Consider the following 17,887-nt stretch of genomic DNA (forward strand, 5'->3'; position numbering starts at 1 on the left):
CATTAGAGGCTGTTTTGCCTAGTAGTTAAGGGCACGGTCTTTGCTGTCTCTAACCCCGGGCTTGGTGCTCTGGCCATGCTGGGTAGCACATTTTTAATCTAGGCAACACTGGATGGCAAGGACGTTGGAAAAATGAGGATGGACTGATAGGACTTGGCTTTGTGGTGTGTGCGAGGGGCAGTGGGGTCTCTGGTGGGGGACAGTCCCTTTCTCTGATGTCTGAGAGCCTTTGGACCAGAGAAGTGTGAGGTGGACATATTCCAGATGTTCAGGTGAGAATGGATGTCAGCTTAAGACCAGCGCTGCTCTCCTCCAGGGCCAGGAAAAGGCCAGGAGGCCCGGGGTGGACCCTAGGGCAGGAGAAAGTAGAAAGAAAGGGGCCCAGCGAGAGGCCGAGAGAACGCTCCAGAAGACAGCTTTCCCCTCCGAGGCTGGACGGGAGCCAGGGGGGCAGGGCAGGCAGGATGGCCCCAGATGTGCCAAACTTGGCCCGGGCGGCCAGAGCGGAAGGCCCGCGGTCGGCCCGGAGGGGGCTGGAGGGGGCGTGCCCTCTGCCGCGCCCCGGGGAGGAAGGAATCCGAGCTGGGAGTCTGGCGCCGGCAGGAAAGGGGGGCCGGAGTGGTGAGCGAGGCCCAAAAGAGATGGCAGAAGGCCGGGAGAAGCGAGTGGGGGTGGAGACGGGGAGGGGAAGCCAAAGGGCGGGTAGGAGTGGTGGAGACGGGGAGAGAAAGAGAGGAGGGCTGGAGGGAGGAGAGAGGGGAGGAAGGGTGGGGAGAAGCGGAGAGGCAGCGCGAAGAGGCCTCGGAGGGACGCGAGGAGGCCGCCGCCGGCGCAGCGGGCACGTCGGCCGGGCCACCCCCGCGAGCCGGGCGCCGCCATTCCGCTACTCGGGGCGCCGCCGCCGCCGCCACCGCGCCCGGGGGCCATGCTCCCGCCGCCCCCGCGCCAGCCGCCGCCCCAGGCGCGCGCGGTCCGCGGGGCGGTGCGCCTGCACAGGGCCTTCCTGCGCGGCCCGCTGGGCGTGCTGCGGCTGCTGCAGCTGCTGGCTGGCGCCGCTTTCTGGATCACCATCGCCACGAGCAGGTACCAGGGCCCCGTGCACTTCGCGCTCTTCGTGTCCGTGCTCTTCTGGCTGCTGACCCTGGGCCTCTACTTCCTCACGCTGCTGGGCAAGCACGAGCTGGTGCCCGTGCTGGGTTCGCGCTGGCTCGTGGTCAACGTGGCGCACGACCTGCTGGCGGCCGCGCTCTACGGCGCCGCGACGGGCATCATGATCTCGCAGACCCAGAGCCACAGCTACTGCAACCTCAAGGATTACCAGATGGCCTGCGCCTACCACGCCTTCCTGGCGGCCGCCGTCTGCGGAGGCCTCTGCCTCGGCCTCTACCTGCTCTCGGCCCTCTACGGCTGCTGCCGCCGCTACCAGGGGGAGCAGGAGGTGGCGTGAGCCGCCGCGCCGCGGGGCGGGGACCCTCCCGAGACCGGCGCCCCCGTCCTTCCTGCCGCCGCCGCCCCGCGCCCGTGCGCCCCGGCACCCACCCGTTGCCCTGCGCTCCCGCCCGCGCCCCGGCGCCCTGGCCCGCAGTTCCCGTCCGACTGCAGAGCCGCCGCCTAGAGTCCGGCCCGCCGCGCCGCCCGCGCCGGTTCCTGGGACCCGGGCAGGGCCGCCTCCGAGGAGCGGGCCCCCACACACCCTGGCTGTCCGCGGAGAAACCTCGCGCTTCCTCGCCCCCCTTCCGTGCCGAGAGCGAGACGTGGACAGGCGCCGCGTAGATCCGGGGGAGGCTCCCAATTGGAACCAGCCTTCTGGCTGCGCCACTGCCCTCTCCCGCCCCGATGTCGGAAGAGCGCCCCTGGCCCCTGGCCCCTCTTTCAGCCTCGAGCGCTGTGAAGGGCAGGCTCGCAGCCGCGGGGAGAGCTGAGGACAGGCCTCCACTGGTCTCAGGATGAGCGAAGAGTTTCATTTCAGCTGGGGGTTGTGAGGGCATCCTGCGCAGTCCGCTGTCTGATGTTGGGTGGGGCCCGTCTGCAAAGGTGAGGATGGATTGGAAAGGCCGCGGGCTGCACCTTTGCACGTTTGGAGTCTTCTCTCGCCTCTGCCTGCTCCGCCTTTGTCCTCGGGGTTCTTGGAGGCCAGGCCCAAACGCACACTAGTTTCTCTGGTCTCACTTTCCCAGACTTCCTCTCACGGGCTTCTCCTCCACCACCCCCACCTCCCAATATCTTTTTGCATTAGGGATCCCACAGGACCCTGAAGGAATGTCAAGGTGAGCCTCACCCCTTGCTCTTGGGAAAGCCAGAATAAGATTAGATCCCCATTTCCGGATTCCCATTAGAACCACCTTTCCAGACTCCCAGTCCAGCACTGTTTACATTAAAGCAGTGGGTGTTCCCGGGAGCCCTAGCTCTGGAGCTACCCTCTAAAAGAGGGTTTCAATGCCAAACGGGTTTGTCAAGGTAGCTATCTCGCCTTCTTGGAGATTCACGATGCTCATTAGCACATCAAAGACTTTGAGAAGTCCCACTATAAAAGAAGCCCAAGTAATTTAGTTTACAGTGTTACCTGCCTCTGGACCTGGACCAATTAGATTTTGCCACCTAAGACTTCCAAGCATCCCTGTGCTGGCTTGGCTGTCATCCATTCCTAAGGGATCCAACTCATTGGCTATGGTATGATTGAAGATCTGGAGTGCTCCTTCTCTTTTCCAGGGAATTTCTCTAGCAGGGGGAGGGCTTGCCTCAGTGGGGGAGAAGATAGCTGTCCCTGCCAGGCCTGCAAGAGACCTGGGAATTGGTGGACCTGAACATTCCTCTACATTGTTTGAAAAATGAAGTCAAGGTTATCCAGATGGCTTCCCAGTCAAAAGGAACATTGCCTATAAGAGATGCTGGCATTGACCGTGAGCAACTGGCAGGAGTGGGTCTCACTCAGTGAAGAGAGAAGAAAACTCCAAAGTTGGGGTGAACAGCTGGCCCAGCCTCTGTTAGGTAAGGTGCTTCTTGACTTTCTGGAGGGGTCATAGGCCTTTGAATAAAAAACACAGAGCCCCCTTTGCTGAAAGATAAGGGGGTTTTATTCAGGGAGCAAGTGGGAGGGGTGACCACCACAATGCCCAAAGGCTTGTACCAGTTCAGCCTTTTTTCTACATTCTGAAAAGGTCTGCTCTTGGAAAAAGCTCAGCCCTGTCTGGATTAGAAACTAGAATAAGAGGAGGCCAGAATGTGCTTTGGGGAGCATGTTTTTAAAGCTTAGGTAGAGAGGGTGAGGCTTTTCTGTTGTAGCTATGAAGATCTGGGAGCTGCACAGTGCGGAGCATGGAGGCATTTATGCAGGGCACTGCTTGGAGCACTTAGACGTATTTCTTTCATTCTTTCGGCCCTACTGAGGTGAGTTGTGTTCTTGCTCCCTAGGAGGCAGAGGAGTGACAGAGAGGTTAAGTACCTTGTCCAGAGCCTCCCAGACGGTGTGATGGGTGGAGCTAGGATCTGGACTCTGGCAGTTCGGCCTCCTCAGGACGGGGCTGTACTCTCTAGAGTAGGGGGTCAATACATGTTAGAGACTGTTCATGTGGCTACTTTAAAAACAACCGTGGTAAAACATACATATCATAAAATTGACCATGCGACCATTTTAAAATGTACGGTTTGGTGGCCTGAAGTAGGGTCACACTGTTGTGCAGCTGTCACCACTATCCAGCTCCAGAATGTTTTTCATCTTGCAAGACTGAAGCTCTGTATCCGTGACAACTGTGGTTATTTTTGTTGTTGTTGCTACTGTTATTTTCTCTCCTTCGGGAAGTCCTAGAACACTGAGCCCTTCACTGTCTCATTTAGGCTGGAGTCCGGCCGCCTTCCTCCAGGCGGGACACCTGTTCTCTCAGCCCCCACCACTCGTGCCGGCCAGAGCGTGTGGTTGGCCTTTGCTGGGATACTTGGAGGTGCCTCGGATGGCCTATGACTTTGGTTCTTCTGTTGCAGGTTTCCACGTTGCTGAGGCCACAGAGATTCCCGTAGTGGTCATGCCGACCTCTCCCAGGGCTCGCTTCCCTTGGCAGGGGACAGCATTCTGGGCTGGGCCAGCAGAGGGCTGCAGAGTGGGGAGAGTGGACCGCCTCTGCCTGGCAGCTTCCCTTCAACATTGTCCAGTGGAAGATCCAAGATGCGTGAAGATTCATTTTACCATCACACAAGAGAAGTTCTGATTCTCCTTGTGCTGTGACTTGGGCCCAAGATTCCAGACCCGGCAGCTTCCCTTCAACATTGTCCAATGGAAGATCCAAGATGTGTGAAGATTCATTTTACCTTAACGCAAGAGAAATTCTAATTCTCCTTGTGCTGTGACTTGGGCCCAAGATTCCAGACACATGGAACTGAGCTATGCACCTCCGTGCCTTAAACAGTGTGTTTTAGCTCCAGCTTTTGTTCCTTTTCTCTTTTTTCAGATCACCATTGAAGTTGCATCCTCAGCTCAGAACCAGCCCCCTGAGGATCTCTTCTTAGCCCCCCCAGCTCATGGTGCTCTGTCTGTGGTCAGGTGACCTTACTCAAGAGTAGATGTCTCCTTGGCTTTCATGGTACCTATCCATTCAGATGTGCCTGAATCATTCCAGAGCTCACTGGCTCTTCTAAATGTGCCTTCCTGCTTGGCCTCCGTCTGTTTCTCCAGATGTGAGAAGGACATGTAAAACAGCCCCCACACCCATTCCCTCCTCCCCCTGCGACCCTGTACCATAGGAATGGCCACCTGACCTGGCCCAGAATTTTTGAATACTGGAGCCAGCTTCCTTGGCCTTCCTCATTAGACTCCAGGACTCAGTCCAGCTTGAGACCACTGTGGACTCGTACCAGTCCAAAAGTCTAGGACCACTTGCGGATCCAAGAGAGGATTTTTCTAGTGTTCTACAAAGGCCAAAAGAGAGGGTGGGAGTGGGAGGGGTGTGGGCCAGTAGCGAGAGGGGACCGATGTGCCTCATTTAATAGTTTAGTGGTGGTTACTAATTTGCTTTTCAGAATAAAGTTTGGTTTGTCTGATGTTGGTGTATATGTCTTCTTTCCTGGCCCCCTGCAGTAAGCCTATGTACTGGGTCTCCCAGCCTCTCTCCATCCTCTTCCGATTTCCTCCTGGGAGGGGAAAAAAAATGAGTTCACAGGTTTTCAGTGCATTAGGGCAGGACACAGGAAGCAGAGGGAAGAAAACTGCCTGTGTCTGCCCCTGACAAAAGCTGGTGGGAATTGCAGAGGCTCCTAGCCCAGCTCTCAATGACCCCTCTGTTTTTGGAAGCTCCACTCCCTGATGGGCAGGCACAGAATGACTATGGTTATGGAGCCAAAGGGTCCTGATCTAGTCTGACTCCCTTACTTTGCAGAAAGGGAAATGAGCCCCAGGGAGGAGTGGTGCCTTGCCTGGTGTTACAGAGCTGAGAGGGGGTTGAGTGGGGTCTCCTGGGGTTCAGGCTCCGATGCAGACCATAGCACCTGCTCTGGTATTGCCTCCTGGACACACCCCACCTGGTTTCCCCGGATTCCAGCTACAGCCTGATGAATAGGTGCTTTGGAAAGAGCAGGAAAGCAGAGTTAGCAGGCTTCCTTGCCAGTTCCTCCCTCCTGTGCCCCAAACCTCAACTCTGCAGCCAGAACATAGAATTCTACGGGCAGATCTCAGAACTCACTTAGAACAGCTCCAGGCAGGGATCGGATGCTGGGTGTGTTGCACACCCACTTATCTTCCAAAGCAAGCTCCCCGGCACAATAAACACACACACACACCCTCTTCTTCATGGTTTGGATTTCCAGGGTGGAGGAAAATGCCAAGGACCCTGCCTTATTCCCCTCTTCCTCTGTGTCTATTCATGAATTTTGCGCAAAATAAAAAGTGGCCTCCCTTTATGCAAAGGCTGGTAGGCCCCCTGCTGTTGTAGCTCTGTGGAGAATTTTGCAATTGAAAATATGTTCCTACTTGCGTGACCTTTTTTGATCCAGTTAACAGTCTTAATAGTTGGCATTGTCACCCCCATTTAATAGGGGAAATAGAGCCTCAGAGAGGAGAAGGGCCTTGTCATGGTCACACAGTTGGCTAGTGGCAGGACTGGGACTGGAAGGCAGATGTTCTCTCACTCCCCTTGGCAGCTGGTAAGTCCTTGTGGTCCTCTGGCAGGCTCTGAGGTTTAGGTGGAGTTTGGTTTTCATTCCTGCAGATCAGGTGTTCAGGACTGGTCTAATCTGACATTTCCTGTTTGATGCTGAGGGCACTTTGAAATAAGACACGGCTCTTCAGGGACATAATTGAGTCTGGGGAATCTGAGGGATTTGCTCATTTATGTTTATTATTTTTCCTGCTTTTCTAAGGATGGGGGTGGGGTGGTCAGTGGTGAGAAAGGAAAGCTAATAAACCTACATTTTTGCAGGGATAAAAGGAAAGAGGGATGTGAGAGAGAAAGGTCTGGTTAGCGCTTTTCATGTTTGTATTGTTTCATTTGTTACAGTAGTTATTTGTTAAATAAAATACCTATATATATCCATTGAAATATAATAACAATATATACCCATTAAAAATTAAACTGTACAGAAGGGTACAAACTACAAAGAGAAGCCATTCAATCATCCTAATCTCAAATGCTAGAGATAAACCATTGTTAACTCTCCCTTTTTTTTTTAAGGGTTTTATTTATTCATCTGAGAGAGAGAGAGAGCATGAACAGGGGGGAGAGGCAGAGGAAGAAGCAGACTACCCACTGAGCAGGGAGCCAGATGTGGGGCTCCGTCCCAGGACCTGGAGATCATGACCTGAGCTGAAGGCAGACGCTTAACCGACTGAGCCACCCAGGTGCACCTTAAATCTCCTCTAATTTTTATAACTGATCAAACATACGTGGATATGTGTGTGTGCGTGTGTGCACACACACGCACACACACATATATACATTTGACTCTTTTACAACTTGCTCTTTAAAATTAATGATAATATAGTTCTAACCCTTTCTAAATGTCCATATAAATAGTCGGGGACTACAAGAATTTTGTGTACTTTCTGGAACGTTTATAACTTTCCCACATTGGTTAACTTTGTCACTCCCTTGTAGAAATCTTAGTAAAACCCATAAAAGGGGGTGGGTTCTTTTTTGCAGATGAGTAAATAGAGGCTTAGGAGGGGAAGTGAAGTGACTCTCCAAGTCTGTGCCAAGAGTAGCAGGAAGCAGAGGGAGCACTGGGGTGGCCATATTCCACCTCATAGCCAGTCTTGGGGGAGAGGAACGCCTGGGACCAGGGGGGGGCAGCTGAAAGGAAGTGAGGAGGGCCTGAGGCTCTCTGGGTCCTGTAAGGTGAGGGAGAGGTACGCTGAGGTGGCCAGAACCCAAAGGAGAGCACCTGACATAGCCAGCAGGAGGGTGCCGACCACCCACAGCAACCTCAAGCTGTGGAAATCCCAGTCAGGCTCCTAATCAGAAAGCCCTTTCGCCCTCCCTGTTCCATGACCCCATTCCTTTGGAACTGGATGGCTATTTGGGAGCTTGCTGGCACCAGGTCTGTGACATTGTTTCCTCAACACTGAGGTGAGGGCAAGCTCCCAGAGGCAGTGCCTCTGCAGATTCCTCTCCCATCTCCCAGAGGTGGAAAGCAGGTTCTCCTTGCTGCCATCTCCAGGGGTCCTGAAGGGGGCGCTGTGATGCCCCAGTTGTAAAGCATTTCTGAGTCCGGTTTGGCAAGAGGGGAGAAAGGGAACTAACTTTATGAAGTGTCTGCGGTGAGTCAAGAACAAGTCAGATGTTATATAACATCACTTGTCATCCTCACAAGCCCATGAAGTATTAAATACCCCCATTTGCTAGACGTGGAGACAGGTCAGGAGGGTAAACTGATTTCCCCAGGTCACTTACGTGACGGAAACAAGATTCAAACTCAAGTGTGTGCTCCTATGCCTTGCAGTTTCAGAGGACTTCCCAGCCAAAGACCCCACCGAGAGCTACGCTGGGTTTTCTAATAGCTGTGTTTTGAGCTAAGGCAGGAAGGAAAGACTGTAAAGAAAGTGATATCACTACAAATCTGAATTATGTCAGCTACTCCCTTCCTGGTTTACAGTGAAGTTAGATTTAACCAGCTCACTGTGCTGAAGCCACTCCTGGTTCCTGGAGACCGTCTCTGTGTCTGCCTGAGGTAAGAAGGACTCAGAGTGCCCCTCCACTCAGCCCTCCCTCCTCCTGAGACCTTCGGTATGGCCACCTGACCTGGTCCCAAACTTGGATACGGAACCCTCTGCCTTTCGAAATCTTGTTCCGTACTCTGTGCTGGCTCCTTCTGTGTCCCCTAGTTAATATGAGCTGTTACTATGACTGGCTCTGATTTTGAGCTGAGCTCCGCCTGTGACGTCCGAAGCGAGGCCAGTCTCTTATTAGTTGTCTGTTCTTAGGCAGTTTACTAAAGCTCTTCATCTGTTTCATCGCTCCCTAAACGGGGTTCATGCTAGTAGCTGCCTCCCTGGTCCGTGGGAAGGCCTTACTGAGACGAGGCACACAGAGCAGAGCGCCCGGCAACTAGTCAGTGCAGGTCAGCTCTCAGCTGTGTAGTGTTGTTGGGGGGACCTCCGGTGATGTTTGTAAAGTGCAGACCTGAGCCACAGTATGTGCTCATCACTGTTACTTTCCTTCTCCCTGACTCCACGCTGGCTCTCTTCCCACCTGAGAAATGACAATCTCACCGGCCACGAATTGATCCCTCCACTGTTCTTTCCTGTGGTCTGAGTTGAGCTTTCTTGAAAGATAGCACAGAAGTGTTTTTTTTTTTTTTAATTTTTATTTATTTATTTGACAGAGAGAGACACAGCGAGAGAGGGAACACAAGCAGGGGGAGTGGGAGAGGGAGAAGCAGGCTTCCCGCGGAGCAGGGAGCCCGATGCGGGGCTCGATCCCAGGACCGTGGGACCATGACCCGAGCCGAAGGCAGACGCTTGACGACTGAGCCACCCAGGCGCCCCGAAAGATAGCACAGAAGTGTTAAAAGTGTCAGCTTGTCACCTTCTTCTCCCAGCCATCCCTAGGGACTAGTGAACTTGCAGGGTTTGTTTTTTAAGTTAAAATGATGAACTACCAGGGTGCCTGGCCGGCTCAGTTGGTAGAGCATGTGACTCTTGATCTTGGGGTTGTAAGTTCAAGCTCCATGTTGGGTGTAGAGGTTACTTAAAAATAAAAATCTTAAAAAAAAAGATGAACTACCTCAGTGATTTTTTTTTTAACCTCAATGATCTTAACATAGGTGGATGGAGTCTTTTTGCAGTGACCATGATAGTGATGATAATAATATTGTTGATAATGGCATTAATAGTAATAAAGATTACACAATGTCCCTGTATTCTTGTATTCACAGTTTGTGAAATATTTTTACATCTCCTTAATTCCATCCTTATATGAACTGGTAAACAGTTCAGATAATAACTGCATTTTGTAGATGATGCTCAGAAGGGAGAAGTGTTTGCCTAGGTGTTTTTTGTTCTTAGAGAGAGTGAGAGAGAGAGAGTCCGCGTACTCACAAGGTGGGGGAGAGGGGCAGAGAGAGAATCTTAAGCAGGCTCATTGCCCAGCGTGGAGCCCAATGCGGGGCTCCATCTCATGACCCTGAGATCATGACCTGAGCTGAAATTGAGTCAGACGCTTAACCGACTAAGCCACCCAGGTGCCCCTAGATATTTCTTTTTTTTAAGCAGATGTATTAGGTTATACTTAGTGTACATTAAACTGCATATAATTTAAACGTACACTTTGATAAGTTTTGACATATGTATACACTCGTGAAACCATCACCACAATTAAGACAGTAAACATATCCATAATGCCCAAAAGCTCCCTTGTGCCCCTTGGTAATTCCTTCTTATCTCCCCCACCCCCAAGCAACCATTGATCTGCTTTCTGTGACTACATATTAGTTTATAATTATAATATATATGTATGGTATGTGCTTTTTTTTTTTCTGGGGTGAGGGGAGGTATTTGGCTTCTTTTATTATTTTGAGATTCATTTGTGCTACTTTGGTAATACTATTTGTTCATTACTATCACTGAGTATTATCCCATTGTAATTTGTTTATCCATTCACCTGTTGATGGACATTTGTATTGCTTCAAGTTTCTGCTGTGAACATTCAGGTACAAATCTTTGTGTGGACATATGCTTTCATTTCTCTTGCATATTTAGCTAGCAATAGAAGGGTGCAGTTGTGTGGTGGGTGTATCCTTATTATTTTTAAATTGGCTATATTCCAGATGATATTTGGTGTGTGTGTGTATGTGTGTGTGCTATTCCCTGGCGTTTGTACCAGTGATGGTAATTCTGGACTCACAGAATAAATTGGGAAGTTTGACATCTTGTTTTGTTTGGAATAATTTAACAAATCATTTTATTGATGGGTTTGATAAAAATTGACTACAAAAGAATCTGGGCCTGATGCCATTGAGGAGGTTTGTGAATTCTTTCAATTTCTTTAATGGTAATTAGTCTATTCAGGTTTTTTGGTGGGTCACCTACAAGAAGTCCACTGGTGGCATATTTATTCAAGTAGTCTGCCATCTAATTCTCCAATTTAGAATTAGAGCTTTTTTTTTTTTTTTAAGTAACATCTATGCCCAACGTGATGCTCAATCTCATAAACCTGAGATCCAGGGTTGCATGCCTTACTAACTGAGCCAGCTGATGCTCCTAGAATTAGAACCTTTTGAGGAAAGAATTCTGGGCTATCCATTTCTGTATTCCCCTGAAAGGTACATGATAAATAGTTGTTCAGTGGAATGAATGAATATTGATCTTTAGCTGCTGTAACAAACACTCTCCAACAATTCGGTAGTCTAATTTAATAAAAATCTCTTTGCTTTCACATACAAACCTATTTCTTCCTTGTATAACTGTCCCTTGTGGATATCCCAGGTCAGTGGGAGCCTTTCCACTGTGATGATTCAGGGACTCAGTCTCCTTCCACCTTGTGGCCTGGCCATCCCCTCTGCATTGAGCTGGCATTTGGGAGAAGAGAGAAAGGAGGAGGTTTCTGATTTTTAAATGCCTTGGTCTAGAAGTGATACTCATCGCTTCCACTCACTTCCTTTGGTGAGTCACATGACCCAATCTATATGCAAGAGGCTGGGAATGTAGTTCCTGGCTGGGCATTTGCTGCCCAGCTGCGACTCTATACCAGTGGATGAGACTTTTTGGTGGACAGTTAACTGTCTCTTTCACAGGAGGCCACAAGGTTTTATTGCTGAGGTTTTCACTGCTTTGCTCTGTGAGGCTTTTTTTGTGCCTGTGTTTGATGAATAGTTGTTTTCATGGCTGCCAAGAGCTATTGAGTCAGAATGTAACTGCAGACATCCATTTCCTTGCTGTGTTTGTCTGACAACTCACTGCCTCACAGCTGGGAAACTCATTACTCAAGGGTACTTCTTTCCCAGGTACAAGAACATAAAGATGTATTTATTGAACTCTTTTCAGAGCAATGGCGGTGAGTTATTAATCAAAAACTATATTCAAATATTAAGTGTAAATACTAGAGAAAATGCAAAATGCAAATATTAAAGACAATCTAAAAACACTTACCGGTCAAATATTTATTTTATTTATTCATTCACTTTTTGATGGAAACATAATTCACATCACATACATTTTAACACAATGTAACATAAAAAGTCTCAGTTTTAAAGTGTACAATTCAGTGGTATTAAAGTATGTTCACAGTGTTGTGCAACCATCTCCAGAACACGTCTCATCTTGCAAAATGGACAGTCTGTTTCCCTTAAACAATAACCCCCCACTCTCCCCTGCCCCCAGCCCCCTGGCATCCACTTTCTGTCTCTATGAATGTGACTGCTCCAGGTACCTCATCGAAGTGGAATGGTACAATACTTGTCGTTTTGTGACTGGCTTATTTCACTCAGCATTCATGTCCTCAAGCTTCATTCAAGTTGTAGCACGTGTCAGAAGTTTCCTACTTTTTAAGGCTGGATAGTTTATTGTATGTACATACCACATTTTATTTATCCATTCGTTCATTAATGGACACTTGGGTTGCTTCCACACTTTTGGCTATTGTGAGTAATGCTGCTATAAACATGGATGCATAAATATCTCTTCGAGACCCCGCTTTCAGTTCTTTTGGGGTATATACCCGAAGGGGCATTGCTGGGTCATACAATAATTCTATATTTAATCTTTTGAGGACATGACATACTGTTTCCCATAGAGTATGCACTATTTATATTCCCAACAATGGTGCACAAGGGGTCCAGTTCCTCCACATCCTCACCAACTCTTGCTATTTTCTGTTCTATTCATTTATTTTCTTTTATTTTATTTTTGCAAAGTGGTATTTCATTGTAGTTTTTTTAAATTTTATTTTATTATGTTATGTTAATCACCATACATTATATCATTAGTTTTTGATGTAGTGTTCCATGATTCATTGTTTGCATATAACACCCATTGCTCCATTCAATACGTGCCCTCTTTAATACCCATCACCAGGCTAACCCATCCCCCACCCCCCTCCCCTCTAGAACCCTCAGTTTCGTCTAGAACCCTCATGGTTCGTCTCCCCCTCCAATTTCCCCCCCTTCATTTTTCCCTTCCTACTATCTTCTTCTTCTTTTTTTTTTTTTTTAAGATTTTATTTATTTGACAGAGAGAGACACAGCGAGAGAGGGAACACAAGCAGGGGGAGTGGGAGAGGGAGAAGCAGGCTTCCTGCTGAGCAGGGAGCCTGATGTGGGGCTCGATGCCAGGACCCTGGGATCATGACCTGAGCCAAAGGCAGACGCTTAATGACTGAGCCACCCAGGTACCCCATTTTTTTTTTAAACATATAATGTATTATTTGTTTCAGAGGTACAGGTCTGTGATTCATCAGTCTTACACAATTCACAGCACTCACCATAGCACATACCCTCCCCAGTGTCTATCACCGAGCCACCCCATCCCTCCCACCCCCCAGCACTCCAGCAACCCTCAGTTTGTTTCCTGAGATTAAGAATTCCTCATATCAGGGTGCCTGGGTGGCTCAGTCGTTAAGCGTCTGCCTTCGGCTCAGGTCATGATCCCAGGGTCCTGGGATCGAGCCCTGCATCGGGCTCCCTGCTTGGTGGGAAGCCTGCTTCTCCTTCTCCCACTCCCCCTGCTTGTGTTCCCTCTCTCGCTGTGTCTCTCTCTGTCAAATAAATAAAATCTTAAAAAAAAAAAAAAGAATTCCTCATATCAGTGAGATCATATGATACATGTCTTTCTCTGATTGACTTATTTCACTTAGCATAATACCCTCTAGTTCCATCCACGTCATTGCAAATGCAAGATTTCATTTTTTTGATGGCTGCATAATATTCCATTGTATGTATATACCACATCTTCTTTATCCATTCGTCTGTTGATGGACATCTTGGCTCTTTCCATAGTTTGGCTATTGTGGACATTGCTGCTATAAACTTATTCATTTTTTTTAAAATAAACATTCATTGAATATTTACTATGCCAAAGCTCTATACTTGGCAGAAACTGGGGCTCTGCCAAGATTGTTAAGTTGTAGTCTCCTGCTCTCAGGAACAAAGGGAGATTCTAGAGATAGGTTGAAATGCAAGGTAATAGATGCTTAATAGGATCAGAGTTTTGTGTAAACACAGAGGAAGAAATGAGGAATTATTTGGGGAAAGCTTCACAAAGGACTTGACATTCAAGCTGGATGTTGAAAGGTGTGTGGGAAGAGGTCAGGTGGAGGAGGAAGGGTATTCTAAGCCCACAGAGCAGCACTTAGTAGCTAGCCTCCAAGATGGCCTCCAGGTTGGCCCCAATGATTACCCCCTGGTAGTCATGCTCTTGTATAAGCCTCCCACTATGCTTTGGGACATTTAATAGTTCTGACCTGTAAAGACAATAGGATTTTGTGAAAATGATGGTGGGTGACTTCTGAGGCTATATCGTAGAGGATCTTGTGCCTCCCTCTTGGATTTCTTACTCTGTAGGAAGTCAGACACCATGTCAGGAGGACACTCAAAGTGTCTTCTGGTGAGTGCCAAGTGAGGAAGGAAACCTCCTTCCAGCCTATCAACATAAGAATACCAGCATCCGATTTGTCTGCTGTGTGAGGAAGCCACTGTGGAAGCCAATCCTCCAGCCCCATTAAACCTTCAGATGATGGCAGCCGTGGCCAATAGCTGACTGCAATCTCATGAAAGTTGGAGCCAAAACCGCCCACGAAGCTGCTCTCCATTTCCTGTCTGAAACCACCCAAAAGCCAAAAACCAATGTGAGAAAATATAAATTTATTATTGTTTTAATCCAGTAAGTTTTGAAATAATTTGTTACACAGAAAGAAATAATGAATACACCTCGAAGCATGACAAATCTGGTATGTGGTGGAAATGGTGTCAGGAGAGACCACAAGACAAGAAACTCCAAGGTGAAAGGCTGCTCTCCCAAGGTTTGTGTAAGAGTGCGTGAGGGAGCCATCTGGTGGAAGTAGGTGTTCTCGGACATTCTTTCCTCTTCCCACTCCTATTTTCCAGCCTCTTCTACCCAGCATTTCCCACTAGTATTTCTCCAAGGGCCACAGTGAGGTTTATGAGTCAGTCATGTGGGCCATACACACCCTCGCTTAGAGATGCAAAGACTAACCTCTGGAAAATGTCAAGTTATTAGTTATCCTTTTTTTTTTTTTTTAAAGATTTTATTTATTTATTTGACAGAGAGAGACAGAGTGAGAGAGGGAACATAAGCAGGGGGAGTGGGAGAGGGAGAAGCAGGCTTCCCGCGGAGCAGGGAGCCCGATGCGGGGCTTGAACCCAGGACCCTGGGATCATGACCTGAGCCGAAGGCAGCCGCTTAACGACTGAGCCACCCAGGCGCCCCTATTAGTTATCCTTTTTAAAAAAATATTTATTTATTTGATAGAGAGAGACACAGCGAGAGAGGGAACACAAGCAGGGGGAGTGGGAGAGGGAGAAGCAGGCTTCCCACTGAGCAGGGAGCCCGATGCGGGGCTCCATCCCGGGACACTGGGATCATGACCTGAGCCAAGGGCAGACGCTTAACAACTGAGCCACCCAGGCGCCCCTAGTTATCCTCTTTTACTATTTTATTTTCTCCTTCAGTCTCTTTCACTTACCAGTGACACTAGGATTTGAGGCAAAGAATGAAGACTCAGAATGCTGGAGAAGGGAAAGAAGGAACTGGGAGAACTTCATTATACAAAATTAAGTTAGACTCCCAAAAGCAGAGTCTAGTTGACCAGTGTCTAGTTACCGGGGGAAGCCTTTGTTCATTGATATTGGTCGTGACTGTTGTCCCTTTCTGGTCTTTAGAGCCTTCTTATATCCTCCAGTGTTCCCTCCGAATAATGTCTAGTTCTTTAATATTATCTCTCAATTGCAGAGCTGCCAGAAGAGAGAACCAATAATACTACTGGCCACAGCCAGTGTGAGGCCAGTGGTCCAGGCCCACCCAACAAGGAATTGCAAAGAAACCAAAATTTACCTTTGGAGTAAATTACTGATTTACTTAACTACCTGGGAAATTTCAGGTAGCTAAGCTATTAAAGAAAAAAAAAATGTTTTTCTATACTTCTAGACTCATCCTAAAGGAGGAGAGGCAGAGTCCAGCAGACAAGCCTGGCCCAGCCACAAAGCCAGGCCCATTCCTCTGAGAAGTATGAGGATTTCTGAATATAGCTTAGTGGTCGGTGTGGGGATTTGGATCTGTCTAGGTTCCAGCTGTTTGGAGGGGTAAATGATACCTTCCAGCTGGGAGAATCAGAGAAGAGGTACAAACATTGACTCCTGCTTAGACGAATGGGTTGGATTTGGACCAAAGCGGCGCGCACGGCCGTAAACCTCGTGCTCCCGAGGCTCCGCAATATTTCGTGAATCGCGGTCACTCAGTGACCCACTTGAATCTGGGCGGGGCTAAGCGAGGAAAGATGCGCAGGCGCAGTGCTGACGAGGGCGCTCACCTGTGCTAGGGCGGGCGGAGCTAAACGCTGGAGCGGAAGGCGGGGCGGGCGTGATGACGTCATGGACACGCCGCCGCAGAGCAATTCGCGTCCCGGAAGCGGCGACAGCGGGGGAGGCGGAGGAGGCTCTCCGGTTTGCGACTTCAGAGCGGCCTTTGAAAGAGGCGCGTCCTCGGGGTGGGGCGGCCCTGAGGAAACGCTCCGGGGTCTAGTGGCCCTTCCAGGGCTCCCTGGCCGTCCCCGCCCCTCCCCCACCAACCCAGCGACCGGGTAGGTGAGGTGTCACCACCCCCCCCACCTCCGGGTCTCTGCCGACTGTGTGGAGTTGGGCGCCTGGACGCAGCGGGGGCCGCCACTTGCTGGCCCAGCGACTTTGGGCGTGGCTTTCCCTGGTCTGGGCCGCAGGGCCCGAAGGGGCTCCGTGGGCTCCAGAGGGGTGGTGGTCCAGGCCTCTGCCGGCGCTGACCAGCTTCACCCCCTCCAGGGCTTTTTTGGGTCCTTTAGTCCGAGCTCCACCTGCGGGTATTTCGGGCTCCCAGTGGCGCCTTGGTCACATCCCCACCCACACCCCCAATCCCAGGTCAGGTCGCAGTCCATTGCGAGGGACTGGCTTATGTTGCTGTGCGTCAAGATTCCGCCCTTTCTGTCCCCTCCTTTTCTTTTTAGGGTTTGGGGTAGGACTTTGAAATTAGGGAAGAGGGTGAGGGGTCTCCCCATCGGAGAGGGGAGATGGGAACAGGGCCTTATGGAAGGAGGTGACTGCCCCGTGGGGTTCAAGGGAAAAGGGAGGGTAATGGGCAGGAATGGTCCAGGAAGTTGTTGGGAACAGAAAGGAGAAGGAAGCGTTAGAAGATGTGGCGGGGAGGGAGAAAGCATGGGAGTCCTAGAGGATGGACAGTTCGTTCACTCATTCACTGAGCATTAATTAACCTTCCACTGTGTGCAGAAGCAGTGGTAAATGGAAGACATAGTTTTTGATCTACGGTGGAGCTCCCAAGTTAAGAAGCACAGACCCGCAAGAAAGCAGGGAGTTTTACTTTGGTGTGATAAATGCTGTTAGGGCAAGTACATGATCCATTGGGATTATTGGGGAGGGTCTCCCATTCCAGACTGGGGGCATTGGCAAAGACCTCTCAGATCAAGGGAGCAATGTGTCAGCCGTTACCTGAAGGATGAGTAGGAATTAACCAGGTCAGGAGTGGGTGAAAAATATTCCAGGTCGTCATTTCTCTTTAGACATCAGGCTGCCTCTTCCCAGCAGCCATGTGTGCTTGGTCTTTATGGTTTATACTCTTGATGGATCTGTGGGGAAAATAACATTAGTTGGAGAGTCAGAAGAGCAGGATTTATATCTGGGCAATTCACTTCACCCTGCTGAACGTTTTTCCTCTCTGTGAAATGGGTATTCCACCTGTAACCCTTCCTACCTCACAGGTTTATTATAGGCACCACATAGACTAATGTAAGGAGAAGTGTATTGGGGATTGGAAGTGCAATGCAAATGTCAGGAATTATTATGGTTGCAGGATGCAGACATCAGAGCGTGAGGGGAGTGGGCCAGAGGTGAGCCCCAGCGTGATGCCTGAGGTTCCCCTGGAGTCTCCACCTGCCCCTACCAAGTCCCCGGCATTTGATCTTTTCAACTTGGTTCTGTCCTACAAGAGGCTGGAGATCTACCTGGAACCCCTGAAGGATGCAGGTGACGGTGTCCGGTACTTGCTCAGGTAACAGACTGTAGAGTTGCTCTGACCAGCTAGACCTTTTGCTTTTCTGCTCCATAGTTGTGCTGGCCACTTAGGCAGTTGCTGGGCTGTCCTTTCTGCCCTTGTGAGGAGTGGTTCTGGGAGGTCCATTGGTTCCCTGGGCTTATTCCAGACCTACCCCAGGAGAGGCAGGCCCTGGGAACCAGATGGTCTTTCACCAGA

At 49.7% G+C, this 17,887-nt stretch overlaps 2 protein-coding genes across 9 annotated transcripts in view; both read left to right on the forward strand.

The window, feature by feature from the left end:
* Nucleotides 1-925: 925 nt before the first annotated feature.
* Nucleotides 926-5,029, forward strand: MARVELD1 (MARVEL domain containing 1). Of its 2 annotated transcripts, none has more exons than XM_021699803.1 (2): nt 926-2,988; nt 3,979-5,029. In XM_021699803.1, the coding sequence occupies exon 1, from the start codon at nt 926-928 to the stop codon at nt 1,445-1,447; it is 522 nt and encodes a 173-aa protein (XP_021555478.1). In that variant the 3' UTR covers nt 1,448-2,988; nt 3,979-5,029. The 2 variants fall into 2 exon arrangements, with proteins under 2 accessions (XP_021555478.1, XP_021555479.1); XM_021699804.1 differs by having other exon boundaries at nt 926-2,034; nt 4,443-5,029.
* Nucleotides 5,030-16,061: 11,032 nt separating this feature from the next.
* Nucleotides 16,062-17,887, forward strand: part of ZFYVE27 (zinc finger FYVE-type containing 27) — an 81,297-nt gene continuing 79,471 nt past the window's right edge. For 4 of the 7 annotated variants that reach the window (XM_044916119.1, XM_044916120.1, XM_044916121.1 and 1 more), the window contains exon 1: nt 17,656-17,686. In XM_044916119.1, coding sequence (XP_044772054.1) covers nt 17,656-17,686 — 31 coding nt within the window. Of the gene's footprint in view, nt 16,233-17,488; nt 17,687-17,887 lie in introns of those variants that run through there. The other 3 variants (XM_021699771.1, XM_044916117.1, XM_021699770.1) reach the window with 1 other exon arrangement.

Source organism: Neomonachus schauinslandi, chromosome 6 (genome assembly GCF_002201575.2).
Source record: "Neomonachus schauinslandi chromosome 6, ASM220157v2, whole genome shotgun sequence".
Classification (NCBI taxonomy): domain Eukaryota; kingdom Metazoa; phylum Chordata; class Mammalia; order Carnivora; family Phocidae; genus Neomonachus; species Neomonachus schauinslandi.

Coding starts and splice junctions, on each gene's coding strand:
- MARVELD1 (XM_021699803.1), top strand. CDS start 926: ATGCTCCCGCCGCCCCCGCGCCAGCCGCCGCCCCAGGCGCGCGCGGTC.